The 20,949-nt window shown below is 37.9% G+C and overlaps 1 protein-coding gene across 1 annotated transcript in view; it reads left to right on the top strand.

The window, feature by feature from the left end:
- Positions 1-20,206, top strand: part of LOC104495438 (attractin-like protein 1) — a gene marked incomplete at its 3' end in the record, with an annotated part of 21,116 nt that extends 910 nt beyond the window's left edge. Inside the window, exons 2-6 of the mRNA XM_010138406.1 lie at positions 112-195; positions 2,209-2,322; positions 4,355-4,483; positions 7,656-7,864; positions 20,032-20,206. Of these exons, the coding sequence (XP_010136708.1) occupies positions 112-195; positions 2,209-2,322; positions 4,355-4,483; positions 7,656-7,864; positions 20,032-20,206 (711 nt within the window). The remainder of the gene's footprint in view (positions 1-111; positions 196-2,208; positions 2,323-4,354; positions 4,484-7,655; positions 7,865-20,031) is intronic.
- Positions 20,207-20,949: the final 743 nt, after the last annotated feature.

The following is a 20,949-nucleotide window of genomic DNA, read 5'->3' on the forward strand; positions in this document are numbered from 1 at the left end:
TTCCCCAAACTGTGATTTTCTTTGCCTTCAGAAAGAATCTATTGGCATGTTGATGATGTGTGTTCTCTTGTGGTGTCTCTGGTTTATTGCAGCACTGTTTTTCTCTTGTAGGTTAACAGAACCTTCTGGATATTTAACAGATGGACCAATAAATTATAAATATAAAACTAAATGTACATGGTTAATTGAAGGATAGTAAGTATTAATTTTCATAACTCAAATTTTCTGACCGTTTTGTACTGTGTATTTTAAAGAAGAGATTTAAAGAACTCCAAGTAGAAACTGCATCTGGATAGAAATTAAGTTTTGGGGTTTTGTTTGTTTTATTTTTGTTCAAATGTCAAAGATTTAAAAACAAAACCACAAAGTTCAAGTAGAATTTTCGGGATTGCTCAGAGTTGGCCAAATTCCATTCTCATTCAGATTACTGGCAGAAATTGGGCTGACGTTGGAACTTGGCCAGCACTGCAAGCTCTCAAAGCCCTTTGATAAATTTGTTGCGTGTTTGAGTACCTTTACAAAAGTTCCAAATGCGGTTACAGAATCGTATTATTTATCACTGGAGGGTAAGATAATGAGTTAAATCAGGAATGACATCAAGTGCGGAATGCTTCCAGTCTAATGATAATTTTCAGGTGCATGTTGCTAAAAAGTTAGCGCTTCTATAGAGTTTTCTTTTGCATTCTGTTTTTCCTCATGTACTTAATTTAAAAAACTGTTTTGTGCCCACATTTTATACAGTCTAGATGTCTCATGTCTGAAGCTAACTTTTCAGTTTATGCAGCACAGAAATACAGACGTGCCCAATGAACTAATAAGGCATCTGCACTAGTATGGCTCACTGTTAAAGGCACAGATTTGTTATATTTCAGTGGGACTTCTTTCTGCCAGGCCCTGAATCAGGATTGTGCTGAAGAATTGAGCTAGGTCCAAGTTCTTCTAATTCTCTGGAAGAAAATTACCCCCGTCTGTATTTCCATATTGTCGTGATCTCAATTACCTTAGATATCTGCTCAGTTGTTGCAGTTCAGTGATGATCTCTGCAATCTAATTTTGGTCCGCTTATATGCGGATAGTAATTTAAACATGAAGCAATGAAGTTATGGGTAGTTTGCGAAATCATTTCAGTAGAAGCTTCAATATCTAGGTGACTAGGCTGTAGCTGAATATCTTTCTGACATAGAAAGACTCTTTTTACCCAGGCTAGCTCAGGAATATTTGCACTGCACTACTAAGCTATGCTGAAGTGGAAACATGCCTCAGGACTGTATGCTAACATTGCTTTGAAGTTGGTCTCCACTCTGTTCCTCCTCTTTGCAGGAGATGGTAGAGTGGGTAGCTAGAGGCAACAATATGCTGCACAGCGTGTGGAAGAGTAATGCAATCCAGTAACAGTGCAAAATGTCAACCCACAAGGGAGTTACATACGTATAAAATATTCTCTCTTAAAAAATGAATCAAAGTACTCTCTCCAAATGATCACTCACAAAAAAAAAAACAAAACCCCAACAAAACCCTGCATATGTTTTCCAAACCGACAAATTGCACCAGAGCCTGTCAGTAGGGGGGAAGAAAAATAAAATTAAAGAAAATAATTAGCATGTTACATGGAATGTATTTAGGACTCTGCTGATTTTTGTCATATGAGAAAATACCCCTTTCAGAAATCTTTCAGTCCCCGTCTGGATCTCTCCCAAAACCTGGTGAAATCTGTCTCCCAGGTATCGGGGGGTTGTGTGTGAGTGGGAATATGTTGCACTAGTACTGTTGGCTATTTTAAATTTGTGCTCTGAGATTTTTTTTTTTCAATACCTTGTATAATACTGGAATGAGGATGAGCAGGTGATTATGTCCTGAAAGACTCTTTAAACCTCATAGTCCTGACATTGCCAAGTAAAGCTAATGTATTGAAAGGGGGTATTTTAATTGCTCTCAGTTCAAGGTTCTAAACACTAATAAAACCTTGTGAACTTAATCCCTAAGGTTAACAAGGGACTTACTAGACTTGAACTGAAGATGTTATTTTTAAAGTTATCTAAGTGAAATATTTGCTTGCCCTGAACTTTGTAATTTAACTTTGAAATGTTTAGTTAGTATTCAAAATGTTTTAATAGGGTTATTCTGGCATGATCAATTTTGCTGTAAGTTCTTTATCTTAAGAGCCAAATACTTCTGTGATAATGTTTTACGTATTTTTCTTTTTTTCAGCCCAAATGCAATACTAAGATTAAGATTTAATCACTTTGCCACAGAATGTAGTTGGGACCATATGTATGTATATGATGGAGATTCAATATATGCACCTTTAATAGCTGTGTTTAGGTGAGTACATTTGTTAGTCTTTTAGTCCAAGTAGTCGTGTATGGATATTTTTAGTTTGAGATTAAAAAAATAACATTAGAGGCTTTAATTTGAGTAGCTTGCTGTCTTTTGTTAGCGTCATGGGAGCATGTGTGTAAAGTTATATTAGAATAGATTGCAAAACACTGCTTTTTTGGTTAGGTGATCATAGCAGAAATCCATTACGTGGCTGACATTGCATGGAATTCTCATTATTATATACAGGCAATCAGAAATGTATTTTCCCGTAGGCTTCCAATAGTGAATTCTAAGTTTGTGCATTAAACATGGCACTGGCCAATAGCTTCAGTATCTGACCCTGCTTGAGGGACAATTGCAATCTGTGACTCAGGCATTGTTATGCTATGTGTAAGATGTAAAAAAAAAAAAAAAAAAAAAAAAAAAAAAAAAAAGTCGCATTTCTGTATGAAGAGTGAAAAGATGTGTTCAGAGCATTTGATACAAAGGCTATCTTGTGCACTGATTTTGGATTACTAAACTGGACATGACTGTGACTAAGTTCTAGAGGGTAAAACTATCTATTTCTTTGAAGTCCTGGAGGAGAGCTCAAATTTACTGTCAACTGAAATGATGGAATTTCCTTCCGTTTTCTTGTTATCATTAGCTTATGAGAATTTATTCAACTAAATCTTTATTTCAGGTGAATAGTTGTTGTTTAGGATCATAGTACTACTTTGTAGCAAGGCTTAGAAATAGTCAACAGCAATAAATGAGCATAGCAACTAATACTGACTAGAAACTAATTATTTACCTTTGAAATGACGATAAACTGTTGAGGTAAAGAAATAGGCCAATGCACGGCATTTTCTGTGTGTGCAAGAGAGAAAAAGCAGGGCATATGAATTTTAACACTTGTTTTCTCTCTTCCTGGACTTGGCTAAAATGTGTTAGTTGGTTTGTTCCTGCTCTTCCATTAAAATTTTGGGAAACATTCCAGAAAGAATGTTCTGTGCAAGTGTGCCATAGTTTACTAGGGAGAAGGCACAGGATCCTGATCCCTTGGAGTCAGTGAAAGTTTTATCTTGGGATGTCCACTGAGTGCAAAGCTGTATTAAAAAAAAAAAACACCTGAAACATTGAATAAACTGACAAACCAGATTCTTTTTAGCATATATACACACAAGTGCTCTGTGAGGCAGGAATTTTACTTCCAATTTGTGTTATGATGAGAACAACCTCTTCCTGCCCGACTATACCGATCTACACCACCTTCTTTCTGAATTCCTCTGAATTGTTATATACTTGTTTGGCTTTTTTTCCGCCCCAAAGCTGTAGTTGTTAAATGTGTCCAGCTATTATTAGGAGCCTGACTTGTAGCATGAATGGAAGGAAAGAGGAGGTTCCTCTTCCCGTGTTCTCTGCCTGAAACGTCTTTCAGGTTATTGATTATTAGTGTTTTCCTTGGCATGCCTCTAACTTTAGATTTATATTTGTGATGTGGGACTGGTTTATGTAGGTGATCTTTTTTCTCAGTATTTTAATCTATTATTTTTCCTACTTCAGTTTTTATTTAAGACTGACATGTTAACATGTTTCTGAAGCTTTAAAAAGTATTTTGTTTGCTGTTGCAAATTGCCTTTTTGTGGGAGTTACTTAATTTTTCATACTTTCCAGATTTGAAATTATTTAATAGCTGCACCTTTAGAAGTTTATATTATTAGGTGGAAATAGAATTCATGTTAAACACCTGTCTGAAGGATATTTTTTCAAAGTTAAAACAAAATAAATTAAAAAAAATTATCTTGACAATGAATGGACCCTTAGAATAATCTGATGTGAAATTTTACCTTAGTGTGTGAGGGAGGAGGTTCTTTGCTTTGTTTTCCTGGAAAACCCCACCTTACTTTGCAGAGACATGGACAAGTTTTATATGCATTTTATCATTTATTTTTTAAAAACAAGTTTTTAAATGAGATTTGAGTTATCTTGTCCATGTAATTAAAGCTAACACCCAAAGACTTATTAAAGACATGATTCTCATTTTCTTTTCCAGTGGTCTAATAGTCCCTGAAGTGCGTGGAAATGAAACTGTTCCTGAAGTAGTTACTACATCTGGCTATGCATTGCTACACTTTTTTAGTGATGCTGCTTATAACCTAACTGGATTTAATATTTTTTACTCGTAAGTATTTTTTAAGAAGTATTTGTTAATTAGCCTATGAATTCTGTCAGAAGAATGACAAACCCAGAGAAAGTGTTTAGCTATTGATTTTATTAGTAGTGTAGGAGTTATACTTTGTGGTATGTTTCTAAAACGAGGGAGTTGGAGTTGTAATGACTTGTCATTAAGGTACTAGGGTGTTTTTTAAAAAGAAAAGAAAATATGACAAAGTGTATTGTTCTAGGTGAAGCCACATGGCCATTCCAAGAGTATATTTTTCGTATGCGGTATGAAAGTAGAGTGTATCCCTCCCAGTGTTTATCCAACACATGTAGTTGTCCTGTGGAATAGAAGGGAGATTATATCTGCTGTCATGTCAATTCACTTCTCTTGAACCAGGATCATCTGTTCGATTTTTTTTTTTTTTCTTGCTGAATGTACTTCCATGGCTTTTGAAACCTTTGCCAAAGTCCTACTTTCATTTTTTAGTGCCACCCACAAGTGGTTTATTTCATTTCTTCTCAACTTCTTCTGTACTTCCTCTTTCTAGTGTCCATCTCAGTCTGCTTTCTGCCTTCATAGTTCTTGGACTGTTTCTCTGATGGGAACGTATGGTCTGGTGTTATGCTTGGTTTCCTCCAGACTGCTTTTCTGTGTCAGCACCTTTAAAGATGGAGCCTTTTCCTTCTTATATGCACCAGCCGTTGATTGCAGCTTCTGTCTCATTTCAGCGTGCTTGTGACACATATGATTTGTCTTCGTACGGGATGCTTTAGTTCAAGAGGGCATTGCTTGTTGGACCTGTTTCTTCTTCTGATAGTTGTTCCCTTATCAAAGATGTTCTTGTTCCTTTCTTTCAATTCCTTCAGATTCTGAAATACCAATTTTTGGCATGTGGTGTCCAGCACTTCACTTCAAATGTGGAAGTAGATGCAATATTTTTGTTACATTCTTTATTAATTTAAAATTCCTATTTGTGCTTCTGACTGTAGTTTTACTTTTGGCAGAATTTCTTTTTAAATTCTCTATTGAAAGATTGTTTCTGTAATTTGCAGCAGTTTGCCTACCTTTTACCAGGTAGTAAATAGCTATTCAGAGTTTGTGAAACCTCACTCAATATGTTGTGTTGGAAATGGCAGTCTGTAAGACTGGGTATTTTTGTCAGTTGACATCAGTAGAGTGCAATCACCTGGCAGACTTCTCAACTGAAAAATGTATCTAATTACAGTAATCTCCGAAGCTTTTATTTAACTTTTTTGTTTCTCTTGGGAGCAAATGGCAGTATGACACGGCATTCTTAAGAAATGAGAGTATGTGCTCTGCAAATTTTTATGACTAGGTAATATAGTGTATGCCACATATCATTACCTAATTTTTTGGAAGATTTAAAATAAATTAAACCCCGAGTTTTTAATTCCATTACCTATATAATCCACAACATTTTAATTACTCTGTTCTCCTGTTTCTTCTATTGCAATGGATACTTTCATTTAAACTACTTTTTTCCCTCGTGAACCAAAGTAACTCTTTTTATGCTGGTAGTACATACAACTGTTTTTTATGGCTGCGTTAATTGTTGTTCTGTCAGTGATCTGTTGCACCTGCTTCTGTGACCCTCTTTCCTCCTGGGATTGGTATCTCCCAAGCAGTTTTTAACTTCATCTTTGACTTCATTTTGATGGACTTGTATTGCTTTACTTTGAGGAAGAGACAGCGTGGGTTACTAAAAGGATGTGCCAGTTGCAAACAGTAGTTACTCCAGAACTCTGAGTAAATTTTGTGTTTGTTGGAGTCAGGCAACCTGCTTCCAACTCTGCAGTTTTTCTCATTCTGTTTGAATCCTTAATGAACCTGTCAGAGTGAGAAAATGCCTGCCTTTAAACTGGTGTCTCTGTTGCTGGAAAGACTTAACTATCCACCTTCCTGCAGGATGCTCTCCCTACAAAGTCACAGGGAGAGGTTCCTCTCAGCTGTAGCACACAGCAGTTAGTGCCATCGATGATTGTAATGCCATGTGTGGTAGTAGGCAAAACCCTCAAGATATTTGCAGTTCATAAGTGAAATATTGGTTTTTTTGGTAGTGTAAGAGAATTAGTCCTCTGAAGTGTGAAATTGAAAACACATCTCCTAACTGTCCTACCACAACTACGTTCGACCAAAGGCCAGCCTTGCATAATTCGTCACTAACTTTCTCAGTTTTCTCTTCCTTTGGTAAGAGCAAAGAAGGCTATGAATGGTGTCCAGCACTCACATCTTCAGGGAGCAGACTGCATGATGATCTCACAAGTTTGTAGTAACAGTTGGTTCTGAGTTTCAGCCCAGCCCTTTCCTGTGAGTCATTGAAGAAGGTTTCGAATCCTTTTGGACACCATGAGGCACATACTGCCTGAGATTGTTTGTGGAAACTCTTGGACCCACATACTTCAATATGCTTCTTCCCTCCTCATCTCCAAGGAATTGTCTGCATTTCTGGAACCAGTGTGCATAATTTTGCAATCCAGTTGCCTGTGATGTCAGTGTTTGGTAGGGTGTATCACAGGAATGGTAACTCCCATAACAGTCACAGACTTCCTCCAGCCTAATCTTGCCTCATTCAGCATTTCTGGCTGCAGAGTTAAGGACGCAAGTTTAAGGTGGTTCTGTTCTTAAGGATTCAAAGCATGTAGTGCTGCTACCTGTAAGTAGTTCCAGGATATTAGCTGCCTTGTGTTTTTTCCACTTGTATTCCCCTTGGGGTATTAGACATACTGTTCCATAGCATGGACCAAAGCTGCTCCGGAAAACCCTTTAACTGTGTGCCTGTGTTGGAGAGTTTAAGGGTTACTGCTCACAGTCACTTCCAGTGTGGCTGTTTCTGGATGGTGGTAAGCATTGAAGGGACTGACTAGAGTGCTGATACTGGAACACAGGAAAAAATAGATGGTGATCTCTCCAGGCAAGGCCTCTCCTGTTTCATGTCGATACTTTCTGTTAAATTAAAAGATATTTGTGATCCTGACTGCATCACAGACTTTGTATGTAAGCCTGGATGAACACCTTTTCAGCTCATTTGACTGTAAAATCATCAGTAAACTTGTGTTAGTACATAGAAATTTTCCTAAAAAAAAGGTACTTCAGCAAATTCTGTTGGAATTCTGTAAGAAAAGTGCTATCATTAACTCTAGGCTTATTTTCCTTATTTTACGTTTTTCAGAATTAATTCTTGTCCTAATAACTGCTCAGAACATGGAAAGTGTACGACCAGTGTGTCCCTACCGAGCCGGGTATACTGTGAGTGTGACAAGTACTGGAAAGGAGAAGCCTGTGATATTCCATACTGTAAAGCCAACTGTGGCAGTCCAGATCATGGATACTGCGATTTGACAGGCGAGAAGCTGTGCGTCTGCAACGATAGCTGGCAAGGTGATGTTTTGTTAGTTGGAATCAAATTAATATTTTAAGAACTGTATTTAATGCATCCTATCTAGTGTGCATATTAGTATCTTTAAAGGATAAACATAGCTGAAAAAATAATTTCTGGAGTAAATTTTCGTGTGACCCTAGATGTGTGTACTTGAAGGCCATAAAAAGCTTTGGTATTTTCTGTCTGAAGATACTGTGGAAATAACTGACATAAACTTTCTAGTGGGGGGACATTCTTCTTTTTGGATCATTAATTTGAAAAAAAAAAGACAGTAATTACTCAAGAGTCATGAGCACTTCTGAATTTGGAGTTCCTCCATAGCCTAATTTCCTATACTATTTAATATCTAGATAGATGGGATTTTCTTCTTTCTCAGTGTCACATCATTACATCATATCTTTAGTGCTTCCTGAAGTAAATGTTCACTGTCTGGTTTCTCATTGCGTGTTACTTTACAAGGTCTCAATGAAAAAAGAAAGGTAAGCTGATTGGTTGCAATGGTACATGAATGTCTGTGTGGAAACATACTGCAGAGTAATGGATGTACTGTAAACATTTGCTGTACTTTTACTCCCAGTACCATAAAAAATTGTTTCTTGTTAAGGATCAATTATTTAAGATCCTAAATGTTTAATTCACTTACTATAATTGTTAGATGTTGTGAATTTTTTCTCTATATCTTTTACCACTGCTATTAGAAGTCTCAATTGGATTAGCTTGCTATGCGTTGAAATTGCCATTCTTCTCTTGAAGGAAATATTAAAATACCTCCAGGTTATTTAGCTGATACACTTTCTTCCCATTACTTCCTGCCTCTCCTTTCGTTTTATTGCTGTTTCTTTTTGCACGTCAAAGGAAATGACTACTTTACTCCTGTCAGCTGTCACACCTATTAGACCAAAGACACCATGAGATTGAATGCATTTCTCTTCTTAATAATGGATGCAGTCATTCATTAAAAGGCAGTCAGTGCACTCACAGAAAGGAAGTGGAAGAGCAATATGGTCACTGAATGGAGGCAGCGCAGACTTGTCACTGAGTCCATTAGAACCTTTCATGATGCTAGTGCCCAAGAAAGATCCCAAAGGCTTAATCTCTGTAAGGAAGTTGTGATTAGAACTAGCAGCAAGAATATGACCCTTGCCATTTCAGATCGCTGTGTACAACGGGGGAAAAGTCACAAGTCTCCGGAAACACTTTGTAGGCTATACCTTCATTTACAGTGCTATAATCTTCAATATGAGTTTTGAACATGAAATAAAATTAAGTCTAACTGTTAATACCTTCTTTTCATGCGCATACGAGCTTTCCTGCAGTGAGTAGGATTATATAGGGATGATTGGCTTTGGATTTTCACTGAATCTACATAGACTTTAATTTTTTTTTCTGTGACAGGTGAGCTGACTTGGATAAATAATTGTTTTCCCTTACTAAATACAAAACAATACCAAACTTTCTACAAGCTCTCTGGAAAACTACTTGCTTCTCTGTTCTGTTTGTTTATTTATTTATTTTGCATCTACATACTCTATATGCTAAACTGATGGTATCTTCTATATAGGTTGTGATTTCAGCATGGCATATAAATGCTTTTACTTATCTTGCTACTCTTGCTGCCTGGCAAGTTTTTCTTGTGTTCGGTAATTCAAAGCAAGTAGCTAAAGTAGGGTCTTCATTTCTACGTTTTTGAAGACATTTTTGGGTTTTTTCCACGTTTTTTTGAGTATGTATAATTTTTAAAAACATCATTATACTGAATTGATTGAGATGTGCAATAAGTAAAATTCATGGTTCAGAACAAGTATTTAATAATTTATAGTACATGGGGTTTGTTTTACAATGGCGACATCTTGTGGATGCTGTGGAAGGAGCATCGCTGAAGAAAATTCCACATTTAAAACAAGTGTTCTGAGAAGAGAACACTTTCTTCGGGATACAATAATAGTTTTGAGTAGAAAGTAGGTTCTTCCCGTTATTAAATTTTGTGGAAGAACGATCTTGTAGATATTTGTAGTTGGCTGCTAGTTATGTAAATACAGAATAAAACCATGGCAATACAAAACTTTTAGACTTATAAAGCAAATCTATTAATTTTATTTTTAATAAAAGGTGCATTTAACAAAAAATTCGGGGAGGAAAAAAAGTTGCCTTAAAACTACCAGCTTGTGCTCTTTTTTTCTTCACTAGACACAGATGAAAAAGAAATGGGGACATGAGTGAGACAAAATTGGTGGCTCTTGCACTATTTGACCTGTTTTGGAAGTTGAAAAAGATAGTTTATAGAAAGATGTTACCTTTTGCCGAATACATCTTTAAAGGCAGCAAATTCTTTGATACTAGGAACACTGTGTCTTGGATTGTCTCTGGCTGTAAATGAGCAGAGGAGATATCAAATCCATCAATGTCTGTAAGGGGTTTAAAATTTCAGGGTGATGTTTTTATAAGGGTTAAGTGGAATATCTTTGGATATGCTGAAAATACTGCTACCACTGCTACTACCAGGGATGTGTTTTATGCTTTTAGAAAGTAATAATACAGGTCTTGTGGATAGAGATGTTCTTTGTTTTCTTCATGGAGCATGATTTAATACCATTTAAATGAAATAAACAGCCTGCCACAACTATCTACCTGTGAAATATGCAGTAGCCAAGTGCTTAATTGGAGAATTTAACAGTGACCAGGTTTTGTCTGATGTTAAACGACATTTTTATAAAATCTTGATTACATATATGTTTTTTGAGGTACAATTCTCAGGTGACAAAATCACAGAATGCTTTGGGTTGGAAGACACCTTTAAAGGTGTCCAACCCCCCTGCAGTGAGCAGGGACATCTTGAACTAGGTCAGGTTGCTCAGAGCCCTGTCCAACCTGACCTGGAATGTTTCCAGGGATGGAGCATCTACCACCTCTCGGGGCAACCTGTGTTAGTGTTTTAACACCCTCATTGTAAAAGATTTCCTTCTATCTCATCTAAATCTCCCTTCTTTTAGTTTAGAACTATAACCCCTTGTCCTGTTGCAACAGTCCCTGCTAAAAAGATTGTCCCCATATTTCTTATAGGCCCCCTTTAAGTACTGAGAGGCTATAATAAGGTCTCCCTGGAGCCTTCTCTTCTCCCAAAGCAACCCCAGCTCTCTCAGCCTGTCCTCGCAGCAGATGTGTTCCAGCCATCTTAACATTTTTGTGGCCTCCTCTGGACCCGTTCCAACAAGTCCACATCCTTCCTGTGCTGAGGACTCCAGAGCTGGATGCAGCACAGCAGGTGAGGTCTCACCAGAGCAGAGTGGCAGGATCACCTTCCAGGATAAGACAGTAAGATTCACTGTGTTAAATAAAGGAAGATAGTTTCATTTCAAAGAGCTATGAATCATCCAGCTCAAAGTTGTAATTTAGAAAATTGTCTTAATATTACTTAAAGTGACCTGGGAATAAAGACTGCAGGCTGTGACAGAAAAGGAAAGGGTCTTTCAGAAAGCAGTGGTTGTTAGAAGACTTGTAAACACTGTAGGTGATAATTTTCACATGTGACCCTTCCTCTGTGTTAGAGATTTCAGAGATAACATTGGAGTGTAGTGCCCCGTTTGGGGATCAGCACTTTAGGGAAGGGTGTAAATACCAGGAAGAACTCAGGACACAGCACAGCACTGATATGCTCGCTAGGCAAAAATCTTGGGATGGGGGGATTAAGGAGTTCATATTGGCTAATGCTTATTGGGAGTCCTTGCTGAGAGCTCCTGCACAGCCACTGTGTACTTCCTCTGCCTTGCCCCCTTGCCAGGGGAGGTTCAGGTTGGATATTAGGAAAAAATTCTTTACAGTGCGGGTTATTAAGCATTGGAACGGGTTGCCTAGGGAGGTGGCGGAGTCCCCATCCCTGGAAGTGTTTAAAAATCGTGTGGATCTGGTGTTGAGGGACATGGTGTAGGGACCCTGGCAGTGTAAGGGTAGCGGTTGGACTCGATGATCTTTGAGGTCTCTTCCGGCTGGATGATGATGATGATTCTGTAATGTGGGGATGCTCTTGGTGCTGGCGCTTTTTGTTCTGGGTGCAGACAGGGGGTGGGTGGGTGGAGATTGAAGAATTGATTTGATTTAAGAGAAACTTTACTAGCGCTTTGACATTGACCGTCAGTACTGCAGGCAAAAAGGGGATCTGCCAGGGAGGAATTACAGGGCATGTTTACGTTACTCTTTAAGAGAATCAGTAGGGTACCTTCAAAGCAAATGTGATCCTCCTTGTGGGCTGTGGTTTGGATTGCATCGTGAGGTGGTTTGAAAACATAGAAACTGCATTCCTTTCAGATGAAACTACACCAGAAGAGGAGCTCCAGGGTTGCACATAATTCACACAAGCCACAAACAGGAATTGAGTCCTAGGGATAAAATCTAGTCCAAAGCTAAAACAGCAATAAAAGTTCTGGAATTGGGTTCTTGTTTCTCCCTACAGATCTGCTTGTGGCAAATAGAGATGTTGTGGAAGACCAGATTCTAAAATTAAACTAATTAACTTTGAAGTACATCTATTAGCAATTCAGGCAGCTTGAATTTTATAACATCTCTCTAGGGAAAAAATGAGCCTTTTTGTAAGGAGAAAAGTAAACAATGAAAGTATAAAAGGAATGTTATGACTATTGCAGTGTGAATTCAGTGTTTTGCCTTGCTCGCTACTATGGCATTTATTCTAACATGAGCTTGGGTTATGGCCAGCTTGGGTGAGCTCAGGTGGTGGCAATTGAAATATAGCACTGGAATGAGCTTGTGCCAAATGCTGAGGGGCCTGTTGTGCCTGAGTATTCTTGAACAGAGAGTATGACTACGTATTTGAAGAGAAGAGGAAGAAGACCTATGATGTAACATTTCTTTGGGACAAACCTGTTTTTGGAAGGAATAAAAAAATAGAAGCAGGTGTCTTGTAGCTCTTCTCAATGCCCTCTTTGTCTGGATTCCACGTTTCAGGTTTTCTCCTGGACAAGTATTGATTCAGTTAAAAGAAACTGCAGTTTTATGATCTGGGAGATGTCCTGTTAAATGTATGTACATTAATAGTATATATGCACATAAAACCACAAAGTGAAGGAATCCTTTCCTCCCCCAGTTTTAAGTTGAAATCTAGTTTCTGCACTCCACATTTGTAGATTTCATTATATGTGTCATAGTAACAAGAGTTGTCTGGGGAAGGTTTGTGTTTACAGAATTCATAGGACGGAATTGGCTTAACATCAACAGTTATTTCATATATGCTGTAAACACGTTCTTCGGTTTTATATTCAGATTGAATGTAAGAATTTGTCAAGCATCCTTGGAGGACTTTGTGCAATTTGCAAACAATATAGGTATCATAATTAGAAATTTAGTGTCTGAAAATTAAGTATCTCTATTGTAAAAGAATGAACATTGCAGGTAAACGAAGAGCCAACTTCGTTTGTAAATCCCTTTGTGTTGTCTGATGGTTAGTGAAAGGAAGTTTAGTAGAATTTATTGGATTCGTTTCAACAAATATTTGGCTGCGTTAAAGTGGTTGATAATGCTCTGTATGTACAGTTAGGCAGAGATTTAGTAAGGGAGCCCCCTACTACTTGTGAATGAAAAATGGAATCAATTTAAAATTAATCTATGACCTTCTAAATATTAATTTGAAATGCACGCACAGAAATGTAGCAAGGGAGAACAAGCAAACACTTAATTAAACTAATGAACAAGTGACATACTATGTCCTGAACACAAGGTAGTAGATCGTGATGATACCTCTGATAAGGGAAGATACTAAATTTAGTTGACTATCTGTAGCACCTTTATTTAAGAATGGGATGAATGTGATTCAGGCAGCTCAAAACTTGTTAGCTTGATTCCTGCAGTGTGTAAAGTTCTAGACTGTAATTTGAGGAAAGAAATAATTAGATATGTGGTGGTTTTAATAGCGAAAGTTGAGATGTGTAATTTGTCAGTGTACTTCATGCTAAAATAATTTGTAAGAAAAATGACAAAGTGCAATATATCTCAACTGAATCCCAGCATTTGATGATAGGAAGCCATTGATCCTGAAGACATCAGGGAATATCTAAGGGAACAATGAGGAGAACACAGCTTAACTGCATAGTGTGAGTGGATGTGCTGAACAGGTAACTTAGGGTGCAGAGGTATCAGTGCTGCTTAAAAACTGACCTTGGGACTGATCTTGTTACTTAATTTTTATAGTCTGTTTGCAAGACTGCTAATGAAATCTGCTAATACAGAGGTGAGAGTTACTTTAAATATGAACCAGGACCAGAACATACTGTAAAAAAGGATTCAAGTAATGTGTGGGTTGTAATTCAGTAAAAATTGTAAATTCGTACAAGATTATAAAATCTTAATACTAATGAGGTGTGGAAGGTGACATGGGAGAAACCTTGCTTGTCTATCTCAATTAGAATATGAACTAGTTAATATTCTTAATTTTATATAGTCTACAAACTATAGGCTGTAAAGTATCAAGTACACTAGTAGAATGATCAGTCACAGAATCTACAGTTAAAGAAAATGTTAGTACTCTACTTTGATTTTCATACTATACTTTTATGAATACAAACTGAAATGGGCTCAAAGGGAGAACTGTTAGGATTGTCAGGGCTAGGGAAGATACTAACAGAGCAAGGTTTGTTTAAACTAGTAAAGTGAAGGCTGGGAGAGAATGATGTTGCTGTTCGTCCACGTTTGTGGGGTGTACAGACAGACTGGCTCTTTAAGTGCAGTGAAATTAGCACTGGTAGAAGAACACAGGTACACAGGCCATCAGTCCATCTAAGTCTGAAAACTAGAAGGAGGCTTTTAACTATTAGAGCTGTGGAGTTTTCTGAAAGTTGTTAGCAGAGATACTAGAGCTCAATATCCTGCTGGTGTTAGCATGGAGTCTCAAAATCTCCAGTCCAGTGGGTACTGTCAGCTAAGGCTAATCAGAGGAGTCCCTGCTTCTTTTCAAGAGTAAGAAGCAAAACCTTTTTAAGATGACAATTCCTTTGCAGCATCTGTCAAAGAGCTATACTTCTGCTCAATTATTAAAGACTAGGAAAGCTTTCCATGCAACGTGATCGCAGTAAAGACTGTGGTGGCATCAGGCTTTATTATTCAGAATCATTTGGTTGGAAGAGACCCTTGAGATCATTGAGTCCAACTGTTCAGCCTGCGCTGCCAGGGTCCCTAGACCAAGTTTCTCAGTGCCACATCTACACGTCTTTTGAACGCTTCCAGGGATGGGGACTCCATGACCTCCCTGCGCAGCCTGTTCTAAGGCCTGACCACCCTCTCTGTAAAGACTCTTTTGCTGATATCCAACCTGAACTCTCCTGCACCACTTGAGGTTGTTTCCTGTTGTCCTATCACTTGCTAAATGAGAGAAGAGACCGACCCCAACTTTGCTGCCACTTCCTTTCAAGTAGTTGTAGAGAGTGATGAGGTCTCCCCGAGTCTCCTTTTGCCCAGACTAAACAACCCCAGTTCTCTCAACCGTTCCTCATAAGACCCTTCACCAGCTTCATTGCCCTCCTCTGGACATGCTCCAGCACCTCACTGTCCTTCTTGTAGTGAGAGGCCCAAAACTGGACACAGTACTCAAGCAGCTTCACCAGTGCCGAGTACAGGGGGACAATCACTTCCCTGCTCCTGCTGGCCACACTATTGCTGATACAAGCCAGGATGCTGTTGGCTTCTTGGCCACCTGGGCACACTGCTGGCTCATGTTCAGCTGGCCGTTGACCAGCACCCCCAGGTTTGTACCAGCCTAGCAGATCTTGAGTTTGAGATCTGAAGTCAAACAGTTAAAGGGTGCTGTTGAGGTACACGCTGATGACAGACAGCTCAGCCTGCTCAGCCTGACCCTGCAGATTCCACGAGGACAGCCAGATAGCTGTTGGATGATCCACTCTTCTGGCTGAATAATAGGAACCAGATGGCATTTCAAGAAGTGCATCAGCTTGTGTGCGTTAGGATTTCAACTGTTTCATTCATGGAGGAGACCGAGTCCTGGCATAGCTTGCTACTGTGCTGCGTTAGCAGGAGACCTGTCCAGGATCTCTCTGCCTACTGTTATGTAGGAGCCAAGACTATCTGCAGTAGGGGGGAAATAATTACGTCCCATATGGATGTTGTGGAGCTGCGCAGTGGCACTATAGGGGCACATGAATACACCTGCTACTAGAATGCTGGTGAGCCATTCTTGAACAGCATTTATCTTTTCATTTACGCAGCAACTTTGAGGTTGTTACGTAGTTGTTACCGCTTTCCTGTAAGAAAGGTGATTTACCGTTTGTTAAACCTTCCAATAGAATTTTTATTGAAAGTATGTTCAGATGCATTCTCTTTTCTCAAATCTTTTTCATAATCTCAAATTCATTATCATATGATTGGGGTGCTTGACAATAGTAGTATTGGGTTGGTATTTGTGGTGGTTGAAAGATTATGTTAATGCAATAATTCTCAACTCAGTGATATCAAACAATTACAGAATAAATACTTTATTTAAATGCTTTGATTAAATTGTAGGAAAAACAGGACTGTGACATTTATGTTCAATGTATCAATACTTCTGGTTTGTTTTTTCTGTGATCGCAAAGGAAAAGATTAGGGTTGAAGATAGTGGGTGATGTTATCTCATTAGGTAGAAATTGATCTTATGAGTTGAACTACTGGAACAGATTGTTACTTTGGCAGTTCATGAAACTCCTCAATAAATAGAAATCAGTTTCTTTCTCTTGTGTGGGTAAATAACTTTTTTAAACCTATAGAATTTTTTCCTGCCTTTGAGGATAATATAATTGACTTCCTATTCAGGTTTATGAATTTGCTGTTTCTAAAGCTTTTTTTCCCCCCAGTGGATCAAGTGTCACATTAGGAAGATAAGAAATCCAATTTTAACTAAATGGAGAAAAATATTTGCATAGAAAATAAGAAAACTTTTTATTATCTTTGTTCTGCAGCTGTAGTGCTCTCTGCACAAAAGGCATGTATTTAGTGAATGTGGAGTTTTTGAAGAGAAAATGTATTTATGCTGAGATAATGGTGTTATTTCATGGAATATGTATTTAAGTTGCAAAATCTGTAAATGATATTTACAAGTCCTACATTTACCTTGCCTTTAAGGCAATAGCCAGACAAAAGCATTTGCTGTTTAAATGATGATTCAGAAAAAGTCAGTATTATTCTACTTTAGGTTACTTCAAATATATACTCTGTTTTTGTCCTGGTCCGTACAATCTGTGATAACTCCATGAATTGTTCTAGTCTTTCACTACAGAGGCAGTCCTGGCCACGCAGTGTTCCTCGTGTTGGCACAAGCATGCCTGTGTGGGCAAGGTGAAGCATACAAGGGAACACAGCCAGTTGAAAAGCATTCTGGCTAAAAATAAGTGAGATTTAACCTGGATGTGTTCCCGTGTCTGGTTCATGGTGCAGCCATGTGAAAACTGAGGGCAGAACCGATGATAGCTGAAGAGTAAGCAGTGAGGGGAGGCCAGGGGTGCCTCTTTGGTGACAGTGTCAGCTGACCTCACATTAATGCATGTGTGTGTGTGATGCACAAGGTATTGATGTGGTCTTTGAAGAAAACCTGCTGCTTTGAAACTCCTGAGTTCAGGCGTGTCTCTTTAGACCATGTCCCTCCTCCAGCAGGAGGCTGTGAGAAGGTTATCCGTCACATTCTGTCAGTCACTCATCTGGTTAACAGTATTGTTAAAATTCTTGCAATGTTAACTTTGTATTAAAAGGTTTTGCTTGTGCTCATTTTAATGTAGTCAATGCCATCTAAATATATTTTGGATTTGCTATATGTGTTCTTGTGATTCCCAGTCTCCAGAAGTGAAAATCTCAGGTCATTTGGTATGCAAGTAGTTTGTGTGTTTCGTTCATTATTTGCCACTAGGGGACACTGCTGACCACTACATCTGTGCAAGAATGGTAGCGGTAATAAAAGACCTAAATGTGTTTTCTTCTTCTGACTGGAGGCATCGTTTTCATAATTCTAAAGTCCTCCCTGACCAAGGAATACTTAATAAATTGTTTATTTGAAGCACTTTTAGATTCAAATTGTTTCCTCCAGTGATTTACCAATCAGAATCTTGCTGAGATAACAGTTCTTTTACTGTATCTATTATTAATACTTAAGAAATAATATACTGAATTGTTCATACTCTCATTATACCTCATTCAAATTCCATTAATCTTTTCTGAGTAGAAGGGATAATGAACAATGGGAACTGAGTGTCTCCATCACTTAATGAATGGAAGGTAATTTGGATACAAGTGGACATCATTCTATAGAGTGCTAGGAGAAGCTGACGACTGGTTAGAAACAGATTAGATGCCTGGTGGTTGTGTGTGAGAAGTAATTGTAACATGTTGCCTGAAAAATGGAAAAATGTAATCCCTGCCCCTCCAGATAACATAGCTTATTTTAGGAACTTGATGTAAATTATTTATTTAGCTGAATACCATGGGTACCAGCAGAAATCCTTGTGGGACTCCACAGGTGACCTCCTTTCCTTAAAGAAGTAGCCATTTACTCCTGTCTACTATTTCTTGCTATAACTTGCAGTCAATTATTTTAGCCATGCAAATGCCTTGATTCTCTTGCTACAGCTGTCAAGTTTCCTTAAGTCTTTGGTGAGGGGTTTTGTTAAAAGCCTTGTGAAAAATCCATGTTGCTGTATCAATTGGCTCACCCCATCTTGATTTCTTAAAATTTTAATAGGTTTGGAAGACAGGCCTTCTTTTTGAAAGCTGTAGTGGTTTTTAAGAGTAGATGGCAATTACCCATCTATTGACTAGTTCTGTTCATTCATACAGTTTCTGGATGAAACAGAAGCATAGCAGGCCAGTAGTTTTCCAGATCTTAAGAGGAATCTTTTAAAAAAGTTGGTGATGTGTGACAGTTGGGATGCAGACTGTTTTTGTTTGGGTTTTTTTTCCTGTGTGTTTGCTTTTTGTGGTTTTCTTGTTTGTTTTTATCTTTTTTTAGCATGCTATCCCTGAGTCGCCAAAGAAGGCTATGCTTAGTCTGACTTCAGCAGCTTTGGTTTTTAGTAATGTCCAGTAGATTGAGGGAAGGCTTTATCCCAGTTAAGCAGACTGAGGGGGACATGACATTGCTTATAGTATCAGCATCCAATTACAGGAATAATGTAGCTGTCGCACAACATCTGTGTGCCGTCACTGATGACAAGAACTTCAGTTCCATGATTGATGATGCTTAAAGTGGAGCACATTGGTGTCCTAAAAATTCAGTGTTCTCCATCTGGAAATAAAGCCAGTCAATAATGACGTACAGTCACTGACGAGAGGCAAATAGTCCATATCCTATCTCTTTAAGCAGGGTTCTGAATACAGTCAAGTTTTAAATAATGATACTTTAAAGTTCTTACATAAACTAATGATGAAGAGATTACATCTGGGTTATTTCAGAACAAATGAAAAATATTTTTGCTCTTCGTTATTTTAATAGTCCTATAACTTAATTATGCATTTTGCTGACTTTTCCTTATTTAGCAAAAGATACTGGCTAAAATACATTCTAAAATAATATATAGTTGTGGGTTTTGGTAGCTTCATAGAATGACCTACAAAGTGTTATAAAATGTAAATATTCAAATCGTTCTTTTTATGTAGCACTTTACTGTATGCTGCTTTACTGCTGTGTATTACTCTTGAAGGGTGATACAGAATGACATTGACAAAGGGCAAATTTTTATTCCTGAGATTTAATGTAATGTAATCTATGTTACAACTTAATTTACTGTAATATTATATGATTTGATATGGGCTTACTCTGGTTATTTCAAATACAGTGTAGTTTTTCTTCCAGCGGTAACGTGCAGTGTATATTGTGTTACAGATTTTAGACATAGAGTCTAAAAATATATACCTTTCTTTCAATTTGTGACTCATACAGAATGTTTCCTGAGAGGAATGCAGAAATGGATCATTAATATTTGTTCTAATCTAACGCTTTCAGTTTGACTGACATCCCTTGTCAATTTTTTTCGTTAAACATCCTTTAAACATAAAAGCGTATGTGGTATTTTATCAGAATGAGCAATCCTGACATCTGTAATTAAGCCTCCCTGATGCTGCTTTATTGGCTTTAACATTCCTGTTGAGCAGATCGTATGTACAAACTGTGCATTTGTTTACAAAACAGGTCCAGACTGCTCTTTGAACGTCCCTTCCACGGAGTCTTACTGGATTCTACCAAACGTGAAGCCGTTCAGCCCTTCTGTGGGCCGGGCTTCCCATAAGGCAGTTCTACACGGGAAATTCATGTGGGTGATTGGTGGATACACTTTTAACTACAGCTCCTTCCAGATGGTGTTGAAGTAAGTGATTTTTTTTCCTTTGTCGTATCCTTTCTGATGTGGCTGAGGGGAAACAGATCCCACCAGGGAGGGAGCCTCTTGCTGGAATTCGATGGAAAGGTTTATGAGTTTTTAGATTGCTTATTAAGGGAATAAGGAATAAAGGGTCTTATTTTCTGCTTACAAGTCTTATGTCTTATAGTCTTATTTTCTGCTTGTAATGCTCTTAATGATTAAAACCAGTGAAAATAACACCAAACTATCTGTGATAGTAGTAACTTCTTCAGTTTTGTGAAAGCTGTTGCTATACTTTGCTGCAAAACATAAGAATATTAGTGGCGACAAGTGAAAGAAATCCACGTGCTGGTATATTCAGACAGTATTTCTAGAATGTGCTCTGCACTATGGAAGTTAATTTATAATTCTAGAGGACTTCTGTTTAATGCATATACTTAGCCTGTTGGTGCCATGCCACTCCTTTATATATATATGACCGTTTGTATGTATGTGTATTTGATCAGCTATTGAGAACAAAGCTGAAGCAGTTATAAATATTACCTAGCTGATTTGGATGGTAACTTATTACAGGTGTAGAGGCACTAAATGTGACAAATGCAAGTATTAAGATATGGTTTTTAGTGTGTTTTTTTTTCTCCTATTATTTTCTTCCACGTTTCAAATCCTCCAAAACAAATCACATAATCTTTGGTCTTTTTCTGCCTCTGTCGTTTATTTTTTACCTCTCTTCCATCTTGTTGTGTGTT

This window comes from Buceros rhinoceros, unplaced genomic scaffold, assembly GCF_000710305.1.
Source record: "Buceros rhinoceros silvestris isolate BGI_N320 unplaced genomic scaffold, ASM71030v1 scaffold11156, whole genome shotgun sequence".
In the NCBI taxonomy this organism is placed as follows: Eukaryota; Metazoa; Chordata; class Aves; order Bucerotiformes; family Bucerotidae; genus Buceros; species Buceros rhinoceros.